We start from the raw sequence: 16,963 nt of genomic DNA, 5'->3' as shown, positions 1-16,963 counted from the left end.
TATACTAATCTATAAAATCAAATATTAGGCTGTGAGGAGTATCATCAGGCAACCTAAAGTGACGGTAAGTTTAATTAATTTTTCATACTCATGTTCCACACAAAATACAAATTAGCATTAGGTAGGTTAAATAAATATTTACATGACACAGAAGTTCTGAGTGAACCTATATACATTCCAAATTCCATAGTGTTACCACTGCATCTGCTTTAGAACCAGAACTTGGGTTTAAAACTAACTGCCTGCCTTGGAAGCTGTAATGTTTAAAGGAGCAAACTCTCCTATGTTACATGTGGTATTAAATGTCTGTGCACATATACACACCTTCACATTCTTACACACATCATTGGTATATTAGAAATATAGTAAATGAAAAAGAAAAAAAAGGAACATCTGTACAGTATCAGGTAAAACTTATTTTTGCACAATTTGAAAAACTAATGTTTCTTCTGGCAGAATTCATTATCTCATGCAAGTAACCTAGGTATACAAGATCACTGGTCAGTTTGGTAGCAGAATATTCAAGCAGAAGGATATGTTAGCATTTCCTGCTGGTTAATTTATAACACTGTACTGGGATCAGCTTTAGAGAGGGTCTGGCTTGCAGGCCCAGCAAACGAAGGTGAATTGTGCTGAACAAAAGAACAATTAACAGGTGAAATGTCAGTCTTTTGCCTCAGGTGAATCTCCCGTTGATTTTGGGACTTAGGTCTAGTCTACACTGGCAACGTTAAAGCGCTGCTGCGACAGAGCTTTAATGTGGCTTGTGTAGTTGTGGCAGAGTGCTGGGAGAGAGCTTGCCCACCGCTCTAAAAACCCCACCTCCACGAGGGGCATAGCTCCCAGCGCTGGTGCACTGTCTACACTGGCGCTTTACAGCGTTGAAACTTGCTGTGCTCAGGGGGGTGTTTTTTCACACCCCTGAGCGAGAAAGCTGCAAAGCTCTAAAGCCCTTAGAGAGACAACCCAGGGGGGTGTTTTTTCACACCCCTGAGCGAGAAAGCTGCAAAGCTCTAAAGCCCTTAGAGAGACAAGGTAGGTGAGGTAATATCTTTTACTGGACCAATCTCTGCTGATGAGAGAGACAAGTTTTCGAACTTAGACAGAGCTCTTCTTCAGGAACTGTGAATCATTGGCATCCCCATCATGGGGACTGTAAACTTGGGTGCATAACTACATTGGCAATGATGGGAGCTATATGTACATATCTGAGGGGAAATAGATGGTATGTTTGCAATAGCAAAAGGGAGAGCGCCAATTCCGAAAAACTGGAAAAGCAAAAAGAAAGTCATAAACAAAATGGGCCATAACAGTTCAAAATATATACAGTAAGCCTGGTTCTTCCCTACGTTGCACCTTGTGGAGTTATTTATTCCTATGCAAAGTGAATGCTTTATGTGGAGTCAGAACTTTCACAGGAACTGGTCAAGGCTATGGAACTCATTGCCACATGAGATAAGCCAGACTAAAAGATTTTATCACTTTCAGAATAAATGTTTTAACAATATTTTCTTTGATTTAGCATTTCCTCAAAAATTTATTTGCGTACAGACAAGCACACAGACACAAAACACACATACAACACAACTCTACAATAAAATATAATAAATAAATAAATAAAGTCAATAAACAATTCTGGTTGCTTTCCAAAAGGAAAACAAAGAGAGAGATTGTTTTTATTTCTATTTTTAAATACATGGGAATCACTAATGTGACGCAGGCTAACCAGGCTCAATGGACAAGCCAGACTTGAGATCATTGGTAAAATTCACATTCTAGAATAGCTTGGCAGTGCCAACTGACAAGTTTTTATAGAGAAGCTGTCAAAGTCACCATCTGACTTTACTAACTGTAAATTAATTAAATAAATTTATCTTTGTTTTATAGTTTTATTTTTTCTTGCAACTGGTGAGCATGGAGTGGGAAAATATTTAATGGAGAGAAAGCCAAAGGTCATCATTTTGTAGCAGAGTCTTAACAATATGTTTTTGGAGTAACAGCCGTGTTAGTCTGTATTCGCAAAAAGAAAAGGAGTACTTGTGGCACCTATGTTTTTGTGCAGTCCCCTACTGAATAAGATTTATTTACTACAAACATTTAGGAAGCTTGCCTAGGTATTTATTTATATTGTGCTCATCACTGTCGCAGCTGATCATCTAGCTGATCATCTCCAAAGGCTGACAATTTAGACGCATCATATATATCAATTTCAAATTCTTTCTCACATTTCCCAAACCAGTAAGGGCTGAGAATGCTCAGAAGACAGTGAATTTATAGTAAATTGTTCCTCTGTGTTGTTCGATTGCTTCTCCTCCAAATGAAAACGAACATTATTGGACTCTAAAGGGAATGTCATCTAGTCTTCCTTGGCTGATAAGAAAGTGACAGCAAATGGGGCACTAAGGATGGAGGAATGTAAAAACTTATGTATTGAGACTGTGATTGGAACAAAGAACATGCTGCAACATTTAAAAATGGATCAAGAACATTTCTGGGAGAATTTATTTATATGATAGTTGATATTATAATTCCCTTCATTTAGACATGGAAATCCATATAATCATAATGCCTGTTTGTTAATATTCTGAATATAACCATATTAATAAAAATATTTTGTGTATTGTTTATATTGTCTAGTTATAAATTAATATATTCACTCTGACTGGAATGCACTCATCCGGAAATGTGGTTCAAATAGTATAAAATACAATATCAAATTAGTGCTTTCTGAGCTGCAATGTCATTCACTTGTTTTTCAATCTACACTGACAATTCCTGAGGAAAATTCAACTAGTATGCCTCTTATCTATGATGCTTAAAGTTAAAAATATATATGCAATCAAGCTCTCTTTTCCTAACCTGGCTTTTAAAAGAGGTTTATATCCTTCATTTAACAAAATGAAGGATGAAAACATATTCCTACAGTAGTACTGAAAAATTGTGCTCTGGAACAGTGTTTCTCAATGACCAGTCAATGGGTTGGCACTGGTCCCTGAGATTTCCTTGACACAGTTTAGGAAGGCAACAAGCCGGTCCCTGGTATCATAAAGGTTGAGAAATACTGCTCTAGAGGACTTAATTTTTCTTTCAGCAAAGATAAGTCAACATATATTAATGAAGCTATTACAATTAGAAACATAAAGGACATCTGGCAATGCTTATTTTCACTATATAAAGGACAAGTTTTAGTTCTCAACTTTTGGAAAGCTCTTTCACCTACTGCTCTAAAGGAAAGATTGATTAATTTAAATATGAAAATACATTTTCCTAACCCTTGAAATTTGAAGTTAATAGATTAATTTTACATCCTGATAAATTATTTCAAAATGTTTCGAATTATGTAGTTCTCTTACTGAAATACCAGTTCAGAGTAGATGGCATATTTCATAATTCCAAAAAAGAACCGTCATTCTAGATAGATCTAAAATGAAGAATCCTCCGTCTTAGATGAAGAATAAATTAATCTGAAGTAATACACCCTGGTTTTGTATTTCCCAAATTAATCTTACATCCGAAAAGTATTTGAAGTTCGAGATTCAAATAATGCCTTTGAAAGTGTGGAATAAGCCAATGCATGTCAAATTAATTTTTCACAATAAGGAGGGCTTTTTTAATTGATAACATAAGCTTGTTAACTATAGGCTGCTATGATTAGAATGTATTTAGACATGTTCTTCACTAAGGTTCAGTTATAGAATTTTTTTATTCAAAATTGGAAGTGTCAGCACTGAAGCAGGCCCCAGGTGGTTTGCAGTGTTAAATGGCAGATTAAAGTCAGCACAACTAATTTCTTTCCTTTAATCTTATTAGTAGAACAACAGCTGTCAACTGTCACCATTTCTGCACAAGGCCTCTGAGACAAGCACAGAATGCTCTGGTGTCAAGCAAGAAGTTCATCTAACTATAACTTAAATTTACCAATTTGCAAAATTAAATTTATTTTTTGATGTTTTTGTATTGGCAGATTTTATTACTCATATTTAAAAAAAAGTATGTATCAATAAAGCTATCAAAATTATATTAGGGTAACAGAGTATTTTCCTCAAACATAAAGCAGTTGTTTATTGACTACTGATGTTGTTCTAAACTTTGTATGCACACCGACAAATCAGCTTTAAAGCTAAGTTAGACAGCACATATACTCAAACCACATAAGTCTACCCTCTGATGGAAAGCTTTACTCTAAACTAGAGTAAATCCAATTATAAATACACTCATTATGATACACAAATTTTGGCTCAGAGAAGAGTTCTATCCTGAAGCTTGACCAAAATATATGTATATACATTATATTATTTATCTTACGTGAACATAAATAAATGTGAACAATGTTAATCTTTAATATATGTCTTCATGTACAGAAGAGAACAGAAGAGTTTAGAATCTATGTTCCTGATTCTCCTCTAAATTATGCATATGTCTTCAGTGGAGTTTACTCCTAATTTACCCAAATGTAAATGTCTGAATAATCATGGCCTCTATCTAAAATTGTATCCCACAACACAAAACTATTTCATGTTTGTGCACTAAGGTATGTGGGTGAAAAGTCATAACCTTTGCTTCCATAAAATCAAGGTATCACAAACATATAGAACTAGCATACCTCTAAAATAAGACTTTTGGATAGTAACTCCAACTTTGAAAGACTGGAATTAAATATACACAGTGTGAGGTTAAATACACTACAACCCCATACTCATTAAAACCCCCCCTCAATTATTGGGTGAGTTATTACAAGACTTAAACAATCAAATTCATGGTTGTGCTACCACAAGGGTGAACTGCAAAGTTTTACCAACCACTGCTGTTTGAACAGAACCTGGAGAGCTCCTCGAGAGGCCTTCTCACTGTTTTGACAGGAAAAGAAAGCAGTTAGCTTTGGTATCTGACAAAAAAGAGCAGAATGGAGGTGACAGATGGGTTAGCAGTTAAAGAATGGAGAGAGAGAGACAGAATGGCAAGCAGTGGAACACTAAAGGAAGAGAGAAGGTATGGATACAGGATGAAATATAAAATTAAAAATTAACCAGGCAAATGTTGAATTATGAGGCTATAATGACATCTCTAGATTTTGAAGACTTAAAGACATAAACAAACACTTGAGCTTCACTCACATGGTTTATAATGTCATCAGAAATCCTCAAAGGAATTACACATCCTAATTCACAGTTACCTGTTTATTCTGTAGATCATCAACGCGATCTTAAATTCTCTGACACACAAATGGGCTCTCACTCTAAAGACTTACTACAACTAATAAATAGAAATAGTGGAAGCCAACAGAACTAACCCTCCTTTATTTTTCACCAGCAAATGTTTAAGTTTGGAATCCATTCTTATAAATAAGTTATTATATGACATATGACAAATCAAATGCACAATTTACTCCCAATATTTACATTTATGGTAGAATCTGGCAGACTTTTGTATAAAGTTCAGAGGCCCTGACTTATTAACTGAAAGAAACTGTTCCCACACTAAAATCCATTCTAAACAATCCAAAAAAGCTCCTTCCATCTACACAGTTTGTTCATATACTAGTGCAGCAGGGCAATGTTGATTTGTGCTTGAGTACTGTCAAATGTGAAGCCCAGCTCTGTTACAGACAGAGACAGAAACGGTCATGAAAACCGACAGATGCTGCAAGTTTTGGATGTTGATCTGCAAGGAGGTCATTCTCTTCAGAGAACCCTGATGCCCTCACACCAACTGCCAGTCTGGAATGAATGTTTCCCCAGAGAGAGTAACCTTGCAGAAAAAGCTTGTTTTGGACCTCAGGTAACAAGCATTGTGAATAATACTTAAAAATTGAATAAATAGAGCATTTCACACTCGGAAATATTTATAAAGTAGATCAAAAACTGTAAAATGGGAGAGCAAACTATGGAAGTATTTTCAGTCTAAGGTAGTGGTTAATCCGATCGCCAAAAATATTTTATTTTACACTGCAAATGCTAACAAGTATATCCTTCTATCTACAATATTACACAGACTATTCTCTACACACTACAGCTCCGGCTCCGGCTGGCTTCCCATGATACTTACTATGACTGGATGATGAAAGAAGGAGTATGGCAAGACGCAAGGAAAGAAAAACATTTTCCCCCTCAAATCAAGTTTTTAACAGTAACAAATGTCCCCCCATCTATCTGATATCAGCCTCTGAATAATTTGCATTTATATTGTGCAACTCACTCAGAGAACTAACTATTTAAGCCTTGCAACACAATTCTGTCATATGTAAATATTACTTTATCTGTTTGGAAAATGGGTAGCCAAACTGAAGCACAGAAAGGTTAAGTGATTTGCCCGCAGGTCAGTAAGCAAGACCATGGCAGAGGAAGTAATCCTGTTCCCTGCCTGGGTTCTGTTACTCATGCAGGGCTTTTGCTGTGCAATTCCAATTTGATTTTCATTGAAGGCACACAGATAAAATATTAGAAAACTGGGAATTTTTACTCAAGTATGCTAAATTATGGCTTGTTCTGTAATCAGAAAGCTGAACAACAGTGTCAATCAGTTATGAAAATTATAAAATGCTTCTCTAAAAATAATACACCTGGACACTAATTTTTAATACCTTAACACCAATAATAAAACCTATTATAATCCAAATCTTTCTCCTCCCCTTTGAGTGTTTTGTTCTTAAAAAAGTGACCCCCCCACACTAAATGGATCATCTGTCTTTTACAAATGCCACATCTTTCTTGCAGCATTTGCTGTCCTGCTGGTCTAACTAACAATCTGAGCAGTACAAAACAACAGGCATATTGTTAAATCTTTTTATAATAAAGCTTTATCTTGTAGACATGGGATTAAAGTTCTGATCTGCACCATGCTGCCAGGATTTTGGGGAAAGAGAGATGTGGATAATAGCCTGTGTAATCTCCTCACCTACTTCTAAATAGCTTAACCTCATCACAAAATAGCAGACAGATTCCTAATTTAAGATGAGCATAAATGGTTAAATCATACAATGCCACACAAACTGTCTATTTTAGTTAAATGGAGTGGTATCCTTTAGCAAGACCTATTTTGGTGGGGGAAGTCACGCAGATAATTAATACATGACAATGTTTAGTTTAATTTATTTCCACGTTTTTACTTCTTGATTGTGTTAGCATTAAACATAGGACAATGCCATTTCATTGTACTCGAACTTTAAAAACGCAGCAGAGATGTAAATTATATCAAAACACAAAATAACCTAAGAAAAGTAAATTGCAAACTTCTTTCAAAACTTAAGGCAAGAAGAAAATTGATTTACATTTTATTTTTCATTTAAAGAATCAGCTACAACCAATGACTGTGCTTTGCTTTTTAAAGATAGTCAGTTGGAAAACTTCTCATCTTGAAAAAACCCTCTTATTTAAGAATTTGTTTGTATGAAGGAGTTTTTGTGACAGCAGGTGAACAGGCATCAGATCACACAGATTCTCTGTACAGAGAGCAAAAAATGGTTGCTCTGAAAGAGCCAAGTCTCAGCATGCTTCAGTTGTTCATAGAAAGTCACGTCCTATGGAATTGGAGCTTGCTCTCAACAATCCAGTTACAGTTTACTTACATAGCACATTCATTTTCCTGTTATCTGAACTTTAACAAAGTCACCTGGAGGGGAAGGTTTGCACCAATTGATAGTATTAGACCCCCTCTGTGAAACCTTTAAAGTTGATTTGTATAACACTTTTAACGGGTTAAAATAAAAAGCAGATTCCATGCCAAAGTGAGGTTTTGCCATTCACTAAAAAAAGCCCTGATAGCTATGGATTTCTGTTAGCACAGCCCTCAAAAGGGGGTATGGTTTGAAAAATGGTGGTGTTAGTTAACATCCTCAACAACAAAACATACACACAAGATATTTATATTGTCTGAAAAAGTTAAATCTGGAAGAAAAATGTCATGCATAAATTTAAATGCATAGCTATCAGGGCTTTTTTTTGTAAGAATAATGTATACAATCCAATTTCTGCACACGTGTGTAACAGCCAATGTCTCGCTCTGAGTTTTTTCACAGCTGTCACCCCAAACGCAAAGCACAACACTCAGGAATATGATGTGGATTTGTGACACTCCATGGTGTATTTGGGTCTATAAAGGAATACATGATGATGTTCTATTTTCTTGTATAAAAGATAAATCTTGATGCAATGTTGTTCATAATACGTAAAGGGAAATTGTACCAATAACTCCTAGTTCACCACTCCACCACATCAAAAGAAGAGAAGCATCTCTAAGAATAAACTAAGAAATAAATTGGGCAATTAACATCTCAAATGACTGCACTGCACTTTTAAGTGGGGGGGGGGGGGAGGAGCATTGTCCAGCTTGCCAGGAAAGGGGTATAGTAGTGCTTTATGGGCAGGGGGTGAGAAAGAGACTCGGAATCTGCTGTAAAGGGGGACTGGGTAAGCATTGCGATGCTGATTCATCCCCAGAGACTGGAAGGGCTGGGGAATGGATAAGGGGCAAGCCCAGTGGGAGAAGCCTCTTTTCCCTGGACCAGGCGGAGCAGCACCTACCTGTCCTCCCTCTCCTTGGAGGAAGGAAAATACCAGGTTTGGTTAGCATCTGCTGTGGGCATTATGATAGTCACTCCTTCCCAAGGGGGCTGGAAGGGAAGTTTTCCCTCACCACCAGAGTGGCTAATTGGAGTGGGGCTTTTTTTGCCATCCCCACAGCAGGTTTGCAGAGGCTTTGTTATGGTGAGTAGGGAAGGGAGATAGTCTACGATGTTGCAACTCATTATGTAAGTGTGGGGCAGCTATTCAGTGCAGGTACTCCATAGGGAAGGGATACAGTGAGCAGAAAAATGGCTTGTTAAAGACTTAAAAAAGAGGTTTTTGTTTTAAAGAGTGAAACGGGGGAGGGGAGAGTGTTTCGGGTACTATGACTGGTACGGCAGGGAGCCAACCCCACTTCCGTATAGCCCACCTTAACCCTTGTTCGAGGGGGGTGGGTGGTAAGGTCCCAGCAATGAGTTGCTGGACCAGGATGGAAAAAAGGGGAGGCTGGCGGAAGCCCTCAGGTAGATGTTGAAATGATCATGGAGTTACCTGCACTGTACACTTTTATCTGTCGGGTAGTCCCAGACATCTAATAACACAGCTGTGGCCTGATTAAACCATATCCAGTGTCTCCTGTCCTTATTTCGCAATAGCTGGACATTAACAAAAACACTTAAATCAAGCTCAAGAAAGGGTGATAGATTTTAGTTGAATACCATGTGTTTCTGAATTGCAAATCTGAAAATTCCTCTTACAGCCTGACTAGCAAAGTGAGATCCATACTTGTGAAAAAGGGCATAATCTGGTAGAAATACTGCTGCCTTTATAGCAGTAAAAGTTCTACTAAATTTTACTTCTTAACCTTCAGTACACTGCTATTTTTCAGATGCCCAGTCTGATGTATCTCTGCGTCCACAGTCTCCAATGGTGAAATTCACTCCTGCGTAGAGGGCCACCATGATGCCTATGTACAATTTTTGCCCCACTATTTTGAATTTATTATTTGTACTCAGGAACAAGTTAACATATGACAAATAAAACTATGTTTTCAATTAGATGTCTTTCTATTTCTCTGTAGTCTCATAAAATGGTCACATTTTAGCACAATACCTTTTAAATGCATTCACATATTCTTACTGCTTATGGAGTCCATTATCCTGAACATTTTAACTACTATTTTGTACCACATGAACTCTAAAAATTGGAAGTAGAAGAGAAAAAAAGAGAGATGAAGTGATTGTTTACAAGTAAATACATACGCCTCATGTAAAATATACAGGTGCAAACACAAAGATCATGAATTGCATAAAGAAATATGCATTGTATAAGATAGTCTATTAAGAAAATAATTAAAATGTCTTTCTACTTCAATGAATTGCAATAAATACATTAGATCTGAAAAGATTAATCCTGATCACTTCCTATTTAGACAAACACAAAAAAACATTGCAACTCTTTCCATTCATAAAAATACTATAATTTCATGAATGCCAATATCCACACACACATTTAATCATAAACTCTACAACATAAAAGCTCCAAACTGGGATTTCCTGATCTACCTAGTGAACTATATTGATTCTGATCTTGGCGACAGCTGATTTGGAATAGATACACCATGTGAATGAATCATGGCCAAACATGAAATGGTGCCAATACATGTTTATTTTATATACTATAATAAACAGACATACTCTAAATTCTAATGTTACCTTCATTATTTTAAAGGTAAAGTTATCTCTCACAGATCTTTTAACAGAGCTAGAAAAATAGGTGAAGTTTGACATTATAGCTCTGTTTGTGTTCCCATTCTAGCCTAATTTTTGAAGGGTTTATAAATCTGCCATTCTTATTTGCATTAGGCTGAAACTTGGCCAGACAAGTTTCTCAGACTCAGTTATATAATTTGTAATATGTAAAATTTATGTCATTAGTTCATCTGTTTCCTTCATTTACAATGTAGTCAACATACAGAATTTCTGAAAGTTTTCGATTAATCCAAAAACTTTCCAATTAAAAACCCAAGACAATATTTGCACCTGAAATGCTGATGTTGTAGAGAGTAAATAACCTATTTTGTGGAGTAGGTCCACCTGGTATATTGTTTGTGATGCCTGTTGGCCAGACCCTCTTGGTATGTTGAACTGGCTGAGATATTTAACTTCAAAAGCAGTTTCTTATCATGTGCAGTACAGTAGATTATCTTAATAATAATAGACTATTAACATGTATTGCATTCCATAGTAGTATACAAATAGCATGGGCACAATGTAAAATCCTACTGGATTTTAATAGGACCTTTCCTACTAAAATTAATCTCAGAATAGCACATTTGAAACGGTTATGTAAATTTTAACTGAAATTAGTCTATACAGAACCGAACACTTATGATAAATCTGTAAATGGAACTGTGTATCAATGCCTCAGAGAAATACAACACAAAATCCCAGCAAAAAGTTCCATTCGCACAGTATTTGTTGGGAGGAATGTCAGTGTTAAATTTAGAATTTCTTTGTTTTGGAATGATTTTTATTTTTTTTTAATGTACTTGTTTTGCATCATTTTGGAATGTTACCATTTCTTTCAATTTCCATGAACATAAAAAATGTCAAAATAACTGACAGCTGTTTGTAAGTTCCCTACAAATGCAAAATTGCTTTATCCACTTTTCAAAATGTTTTATAATGTTTATAATGTTACTCATAATCACAGGATATAAACGGTCTAGGAAGCAATCTGAAAACATATATCCTGTGCTAAGTGTTCAGCATTTTCAAATACCTTTCAAAGAGTCATGATTTGTACTGCTAATAAATCATACACAAATCAAAGATGCTTCACATCTTTAAAAGAACGAACTATATCATAGTAAAAATATTTACTTATTATTTCTTGCACAGTACGAAGTTACTAAACTATTATTTTTCTCCATGTGCTGCAATTTTTTGCCACTAGAAGGATATTCAGAAAGTGAAAGAATTTTAAACTACATTTTGGACAATATTTCCCAGCTGTAATGCATGACTGCCTAGCAACTGCATTCCCAACATGCAGGCCTCACTGGTTAAAAAAGTATTTTAAATATAAACATAAACATATTTGAATTTGATACCATGTTTAATAGCATGTGGCTGGGGAACAGCAATGCTAATTAACTAACCTCTATTCAAGAAAGTTCTGAGCTATGCATTTGAAGATAATTTGGTTCTCCTCCAAGTCAAAACTACATTGTTCAAGTGTAAACTGTCTTGCTATTTAAATACTCCAGTATAAAGGTCCATTGCTATTTTTGATGCCTCCTCAATTGGAAGTAGCGTGTTTCAGTGACCAGAGCTATTGTGAAGACATGGAAGACTTTGAGAACAGTGGGCAATTTACAAAAGCTGCAAGCTCCAGATTGATAGCCTACTACATACAATGAATGCAACATAAAAGGCAAATGGCTTCTTTGGAAGAAAAGAATAAAATAAGGAGTAAACTTTCTGTCTTCTTAATTGTACACAGCTTTCTTATTTTTTCAAACAAAATAATTGTTGGAAGTGACTGCTTCCAGTAGGATACTTTTTTAAAAGAAGTACTAAATAGAATGTTGTGTTAATAAAACTAGTTAAAATTAAATATCTGATTATATTTCTTTTAATCCTATGCCATCATTCCCCGTAACACTCCACTATCATCCATCATTCCTAAATATATTTATGCACGAGTGAATTCAGAAGCCAGTATTCAGAAGGGCAGAATGATTTAAAATATTGAGTCACGGTCTTGCCATCTTGTATATAGATGGAAAAAAACATCCTTAAGAGATTCTTCAATGATTTTGCTGAGAATAATACAGCAATGCCTATTTGTACCTGGATGAGAAAGAGATCTACTGATTCCTTACAATGGAGAAGGGTCTTTTTAAAAATGTCCATCATTTCCTCAAAATTGTTTGAGCATTATTAGTGATATTCTCAAGAGACTCCTAGATTTAGTGTATTAACACATCCTTTTCACTTAGAGAAGGTTGCTATTACTCTATTTTCTTCAGAGTAAGCTACATGACACCCTGCAGTCCAAGAGTTAGACATTGTTCATTTCAATGATGTGTTTCTAAGAGTTCAGTTTGTTTTCTTTTAGTTCTGAAAAAAAAAGTTACGTTTTATATCTGTGGATTCTTACTAGAGATTGCAATTTATAATAACTTCAAATGAATCACTTTGAGTACCAGAGCAAAATTATTGTTACGGATGTCTCTCTGTGAATCTGTTAGATATATAAAACAGATAGAAAGATTAATCTTTATCTCTATTTTCTGTAGATATTTGATTTGGGAACACAGTTCAAAGATAGTTAAAAGCTTGTGTGTTAATATAAAGTATTCCATTTTAAGCAAAAAGTATTTTAAAAATAGTAAAGGAGTACTTGTGGCACCTTAGAGACTAACAAATTTATTTGAGCATAAGCTTTCGTGAGCTACAGCTCACTTCATCGGATGCATTCAGTGTATTTTCCACTGAATGCATCCGATGAAGTGAGCTGTAGCTCACGAAAGCTTATGCTCAAATAAATTTGTGTGTCTCTAAGGTGCCACAAGTACTCCTTTTCCTTTTGAGAATACAGACGAACACGGCTGCTACACTGAAACCTTTAAAAATAGTAAGTTTAGTGCTCATGAAAGTAAGGAACCACTGGAACCAGACACAGGGTTAGTAGTTAATATGCAAGAGGATAAAAAAAATGTTTTGATTTTATCTTCTAAGATTTTTTTTTCAGTTATATGAACACTGCAGCTGAAGCTGGTTTTCATTTATCAGCACAGCAAGTTCCTTTCAAAACTAATACATTTTCATACTGTCTAGCAAACTTTAAACAAAATTTTCTCAGTAATGTAAACACAATTTTCTCAAACTCCCTTGACAAAATGAGACTTTTTTAAAAAAATTAAAAAATGCCATTGTAAACAGTTAGGGATAAACTGTGGCCACACAGTGTGAGAAAGGAGACAGGACTCTCACCTTTGCACCTATAAGGGTCATCTACTATCACAGCTCCTGCGCTTGAGGGAGTGCAAAGACTGATACCAAGTTACTTGCCCTAGGAACAATTCACTGGAAAAGGAATCATCCCTACATGCTGACCAGTGGAGCAGGCCAGATGCTACATGACATAAAAGGAGTACAGCAATTTTTTTTCCCCTTCCTTCCAGGCAAATAGGGAACTCCAAGAGGCATTTTACCTCTGAGTGCTCTTTTTCTTGAGATGCAGCTCTGCCTCATCACACTTTACACCAGACAATTTAGCACTCAAACTCCACAGGAAATCTATGAAGTATTGCTGTTCTGTAGTACACTAAACATTGCTGGTGTTTTCCGAACACACAATGAAAACAGTTCAAGAGAGAAGACCTTGGACCCAATTCTCATCACACCAAAGCCTCTTTACTCTCCTCTGGCAGTGTAACAGGGCCTTAAAGTGGATACGAATTACAGCTGAAACATTAGATAAAGAAGGAGATCATGCTATTAATGAATTTCGCCTAAGTTACCATTTTTGCAGGAGCTCTGTCCAACCGCAGCCCACTCTGACACCTGGCAACCTTTTCAGGGTCCTGATGCTTTACCTTCAGCCTTTTATTTCTCATGCATTATAATGAGGCATTCCTGCACTACTAGTGAACTTAGATATATTTCCAGTAGCAATTTTAGACAGCAATATCTAGGAGCATCAAAGACATCAAACACGGCAAAGCTCCTGGGGTTGACAGAATTCAACCAGAGGTACTAAATGCACGAGGCAAAATTCTGACTCAGCAGCCACTCACAAACTGGAGATGTATTATATTGCTATCAATTCTGGGCAACGTATTGGCTACTGTTATCCTGCATGGAATGAAGAAAGCAGCAGATGGAATATTACGAGAAGAACAGACTGGGTTCCCTCCAGACAGATCACTGTGGGAATAGATATTCACTCCCTGACAAATCACCAAAAAACCCTATCGCTTGGGAGAAAAAAAAACATCTTAATCAACTTTATTGACGTTAAGGAAGTGCTTGATAGTGTCCACAGAGAAACGCTGAGGAGTATTGTTAGAAGCTATGGGATACCATTCAAGCTGATCAACATATGAAGGAGTTTATACGATGAAAGTAGACGCTCAGATCAGACAGAGGCCTGGGTAAGTGGTTTGATATTGTGACTGGAGTTAGACAAGAGTGTGTGCTACCACTAATCCTCTTTGCATTAGCAATAGATTGGGTGATGAAGCAGGCAACAAAAGGTATCATGAATGATGTAAAATGTGTTAGCAATGATGAGTTACATGAAGGTAGGAAACTGAACAATAGATGCAAAAGTCTACATGGTTGGAAAAGAAATTGAACAGGTAGAAGAGTTTGGCTATCTGGGGAGTGTAATGACATTTAAAGTAGCTGCGATAAAGATATTCAGATGAGAGCAGGAAAAGTAAACAACACTTTTGGAAGGATGAACATCTAGTCAGACAGAGGTCTCCATACCAAATTAAAGGTCAGATTATACCATGTGATTGTACTGAGCATGCTATTATACTGCGCAGAGACTTGGCTGATGACAGTATCTAGTAAAAAGAAGTTGAACGCTGCCCATCACAGATGGCTGAGGAAGATATTACACATTTAATGGAAAGACAAAATAACAAATGCGAGACTCAGGAAGCTCAAAGAGTAGGCAATGTTAGAAAATATCGTCAAAGAAAGAAAGCTCAGGACATTGAGACATGTACACCATATGGAAGATTGGAGACATGCTTAGCAAGCACTGAACTTGCTATCAACTTGAGGGAGGAGAGAGAAAGCAAGGAAGGTCAAGGATGAACTGGCAGACAGTGACAGAGGATACTATACTATATATGCTGGCATCACCTGGGAAGAAGCGCCACAATCAGCAAGTGACTGTAATCAGTGGAGGAACTGGACCGCCTGATGTGTCAGCGGCACAGGAGGAATCTAAGGTGATATCTAGGAACAACTGTTTCACTTTGGATCAAGTTAGGATCACAACACATAAAAGCACTTAACCCCCCCCCAAAAAACCAAGGACCTTGATAGTCTAAGTTTTTTAAAAAGTGGGTCTTGTCTCTACAGAGAGATGGGTCTCTGCTGTTCCAGAATGAGCTTGCATTCCTTGCTCTGGATAGGCAGCGAGATCACCTCTCAAAGAAACAGAAACAGTGAAACACTTACAGAGTTAAAACTGGTCCTAGAGTTTTGAGGTCAAATACTGTCTTCCATCTGGAACTTAAATGGCAGGGTAGATTATGGCCCTCAGTTTTTAACATCTACACCACAAGGAAGGAGCAGCAAGCAGTTAGATAAATAATAAAGTCAAATGGGGTTAGTGGAAAAGAAATATCCCCCATCAGTGATGGCATAATCTAGTAATGATTCAAAATGGCAACTGTAGCACCATACATACTTGGGAGGAATCCGTGAAACTGCATTCAGATTTGTGGAAGAAATCACTACTTGAAGAATGTGTTCAAGGGCTGAGAGTCCTCCTGCAACCCGGAATGCTATCTGATCTGCTGCATTCTGGATAAACACAAATAGAGAATAATAATTATATGGAATATTTACTGAAATTTAAATACAAATTTAGTATTTAAAATATGTGTCTGGTGAGTAACTTCTTTGATGTACACTTAATAAAATCTTAATACAGTTTAATCAGATTGTTCACCTTTTTAATTAGTGCATTGATTCTTTCACTACAGAAGCACGGAACAGAATACCCCTTTGAATATACAAGAGAATGTTACTTCAATGTTATTTTTCCTGATGATATTATATATGCTGTAACTTCATTATAATACCACAGCTATTTTGAGTTTTTTAAACAGATATTGATTTAGGGCTTCGGTGAAAGCAAGATCAGGCCCATAATGAAGATTATTTTAACATGAGCCTCATTTAGCTAATAGCTAAAGTGCAATTTTGTAGGACACGTTTTAACAATGAGGGACAAGTATGTATTTTATAACATTTCTGATTTCCCCCCCATTTTTGGAATTAATTTCTATAAGCATAAATAGGAATTACCCAAACTTCATGTGTATCATCTATCTATCTGATCCTGGACCCCTGGAAGTCAATAGCAAAACTTTGATTAATTTTATTGGTACAGACCCAACGCCAACACCACAAATAACAAACCTAACAATTGTGGGACCTTATTATGGTAACCCTCAACCTCTCCTTTTCCAATTTCCTCCCTCCTTCTCCAATTGTTTGTTGATTTCACTTGTGTCATGTCTACAATTAGACTGTAAGAGCTTTGAGGTAGGAATCATATTCATATATGATTTGTCTGTAAAATACTTAGCACTCTGTGGGTGCTCCATGTTAGAACAGCCCCCTATGAACTATGGTAATAACAAATATTTTAGTAGGATTTCATAGCCCATATTTTTTCTTATCAATATTAGAAGTCATATG

The 16,963-nt window shown here is 36.3% G+C and overlaps 1 protein-coding gene across 6 annotated transcripts in view; it reads right to left on the bottom strand.

Moving 5' to 3' along the window:
* The window catches only part of SCAPER (S-phase cyclin A associated protein in the ER), a 345,110-nt gene that overhangs the window by 83,210 nt on the left and 244,937 nt on the right, over positions 1-16,963 (bottom strand). For all 6 annotated transcript variants that reach the window (XM_073303508.1, XM_073303509.1, XM_073303513.1 and 3 more), the window contains one exon: positions 15,945-16,060. In XM_073303508.1, coding sequence (XP_073159609.1) covers positions 15,945-16,060 — 116 coding nt within the window. The remainder of the gene's footprint in view (positions 1-15,944; positions 16,061-16,963) is intronic.

The sequence above is a fragment of the Lepidochelys kempii genome, chromosome 10 (genome assembly GCF_965140265.1).
Source record: "Lepidochelys kempii isolate rLepKem1 chromosome 10, rLepKem1.hap2, whole genome shotgun sequence".
In the NCBI taxonomy this organism is placed as follows: Eukaryota; Metazoa; Chordata; order Testudines; family Cheloniidae; genus Lepidochelys; species Lepidochelys kempii.
Note: the sequence above shows the minus strand (reverse complement) of the source record. Positions and strands in the feature narration are given on the sequence as shown.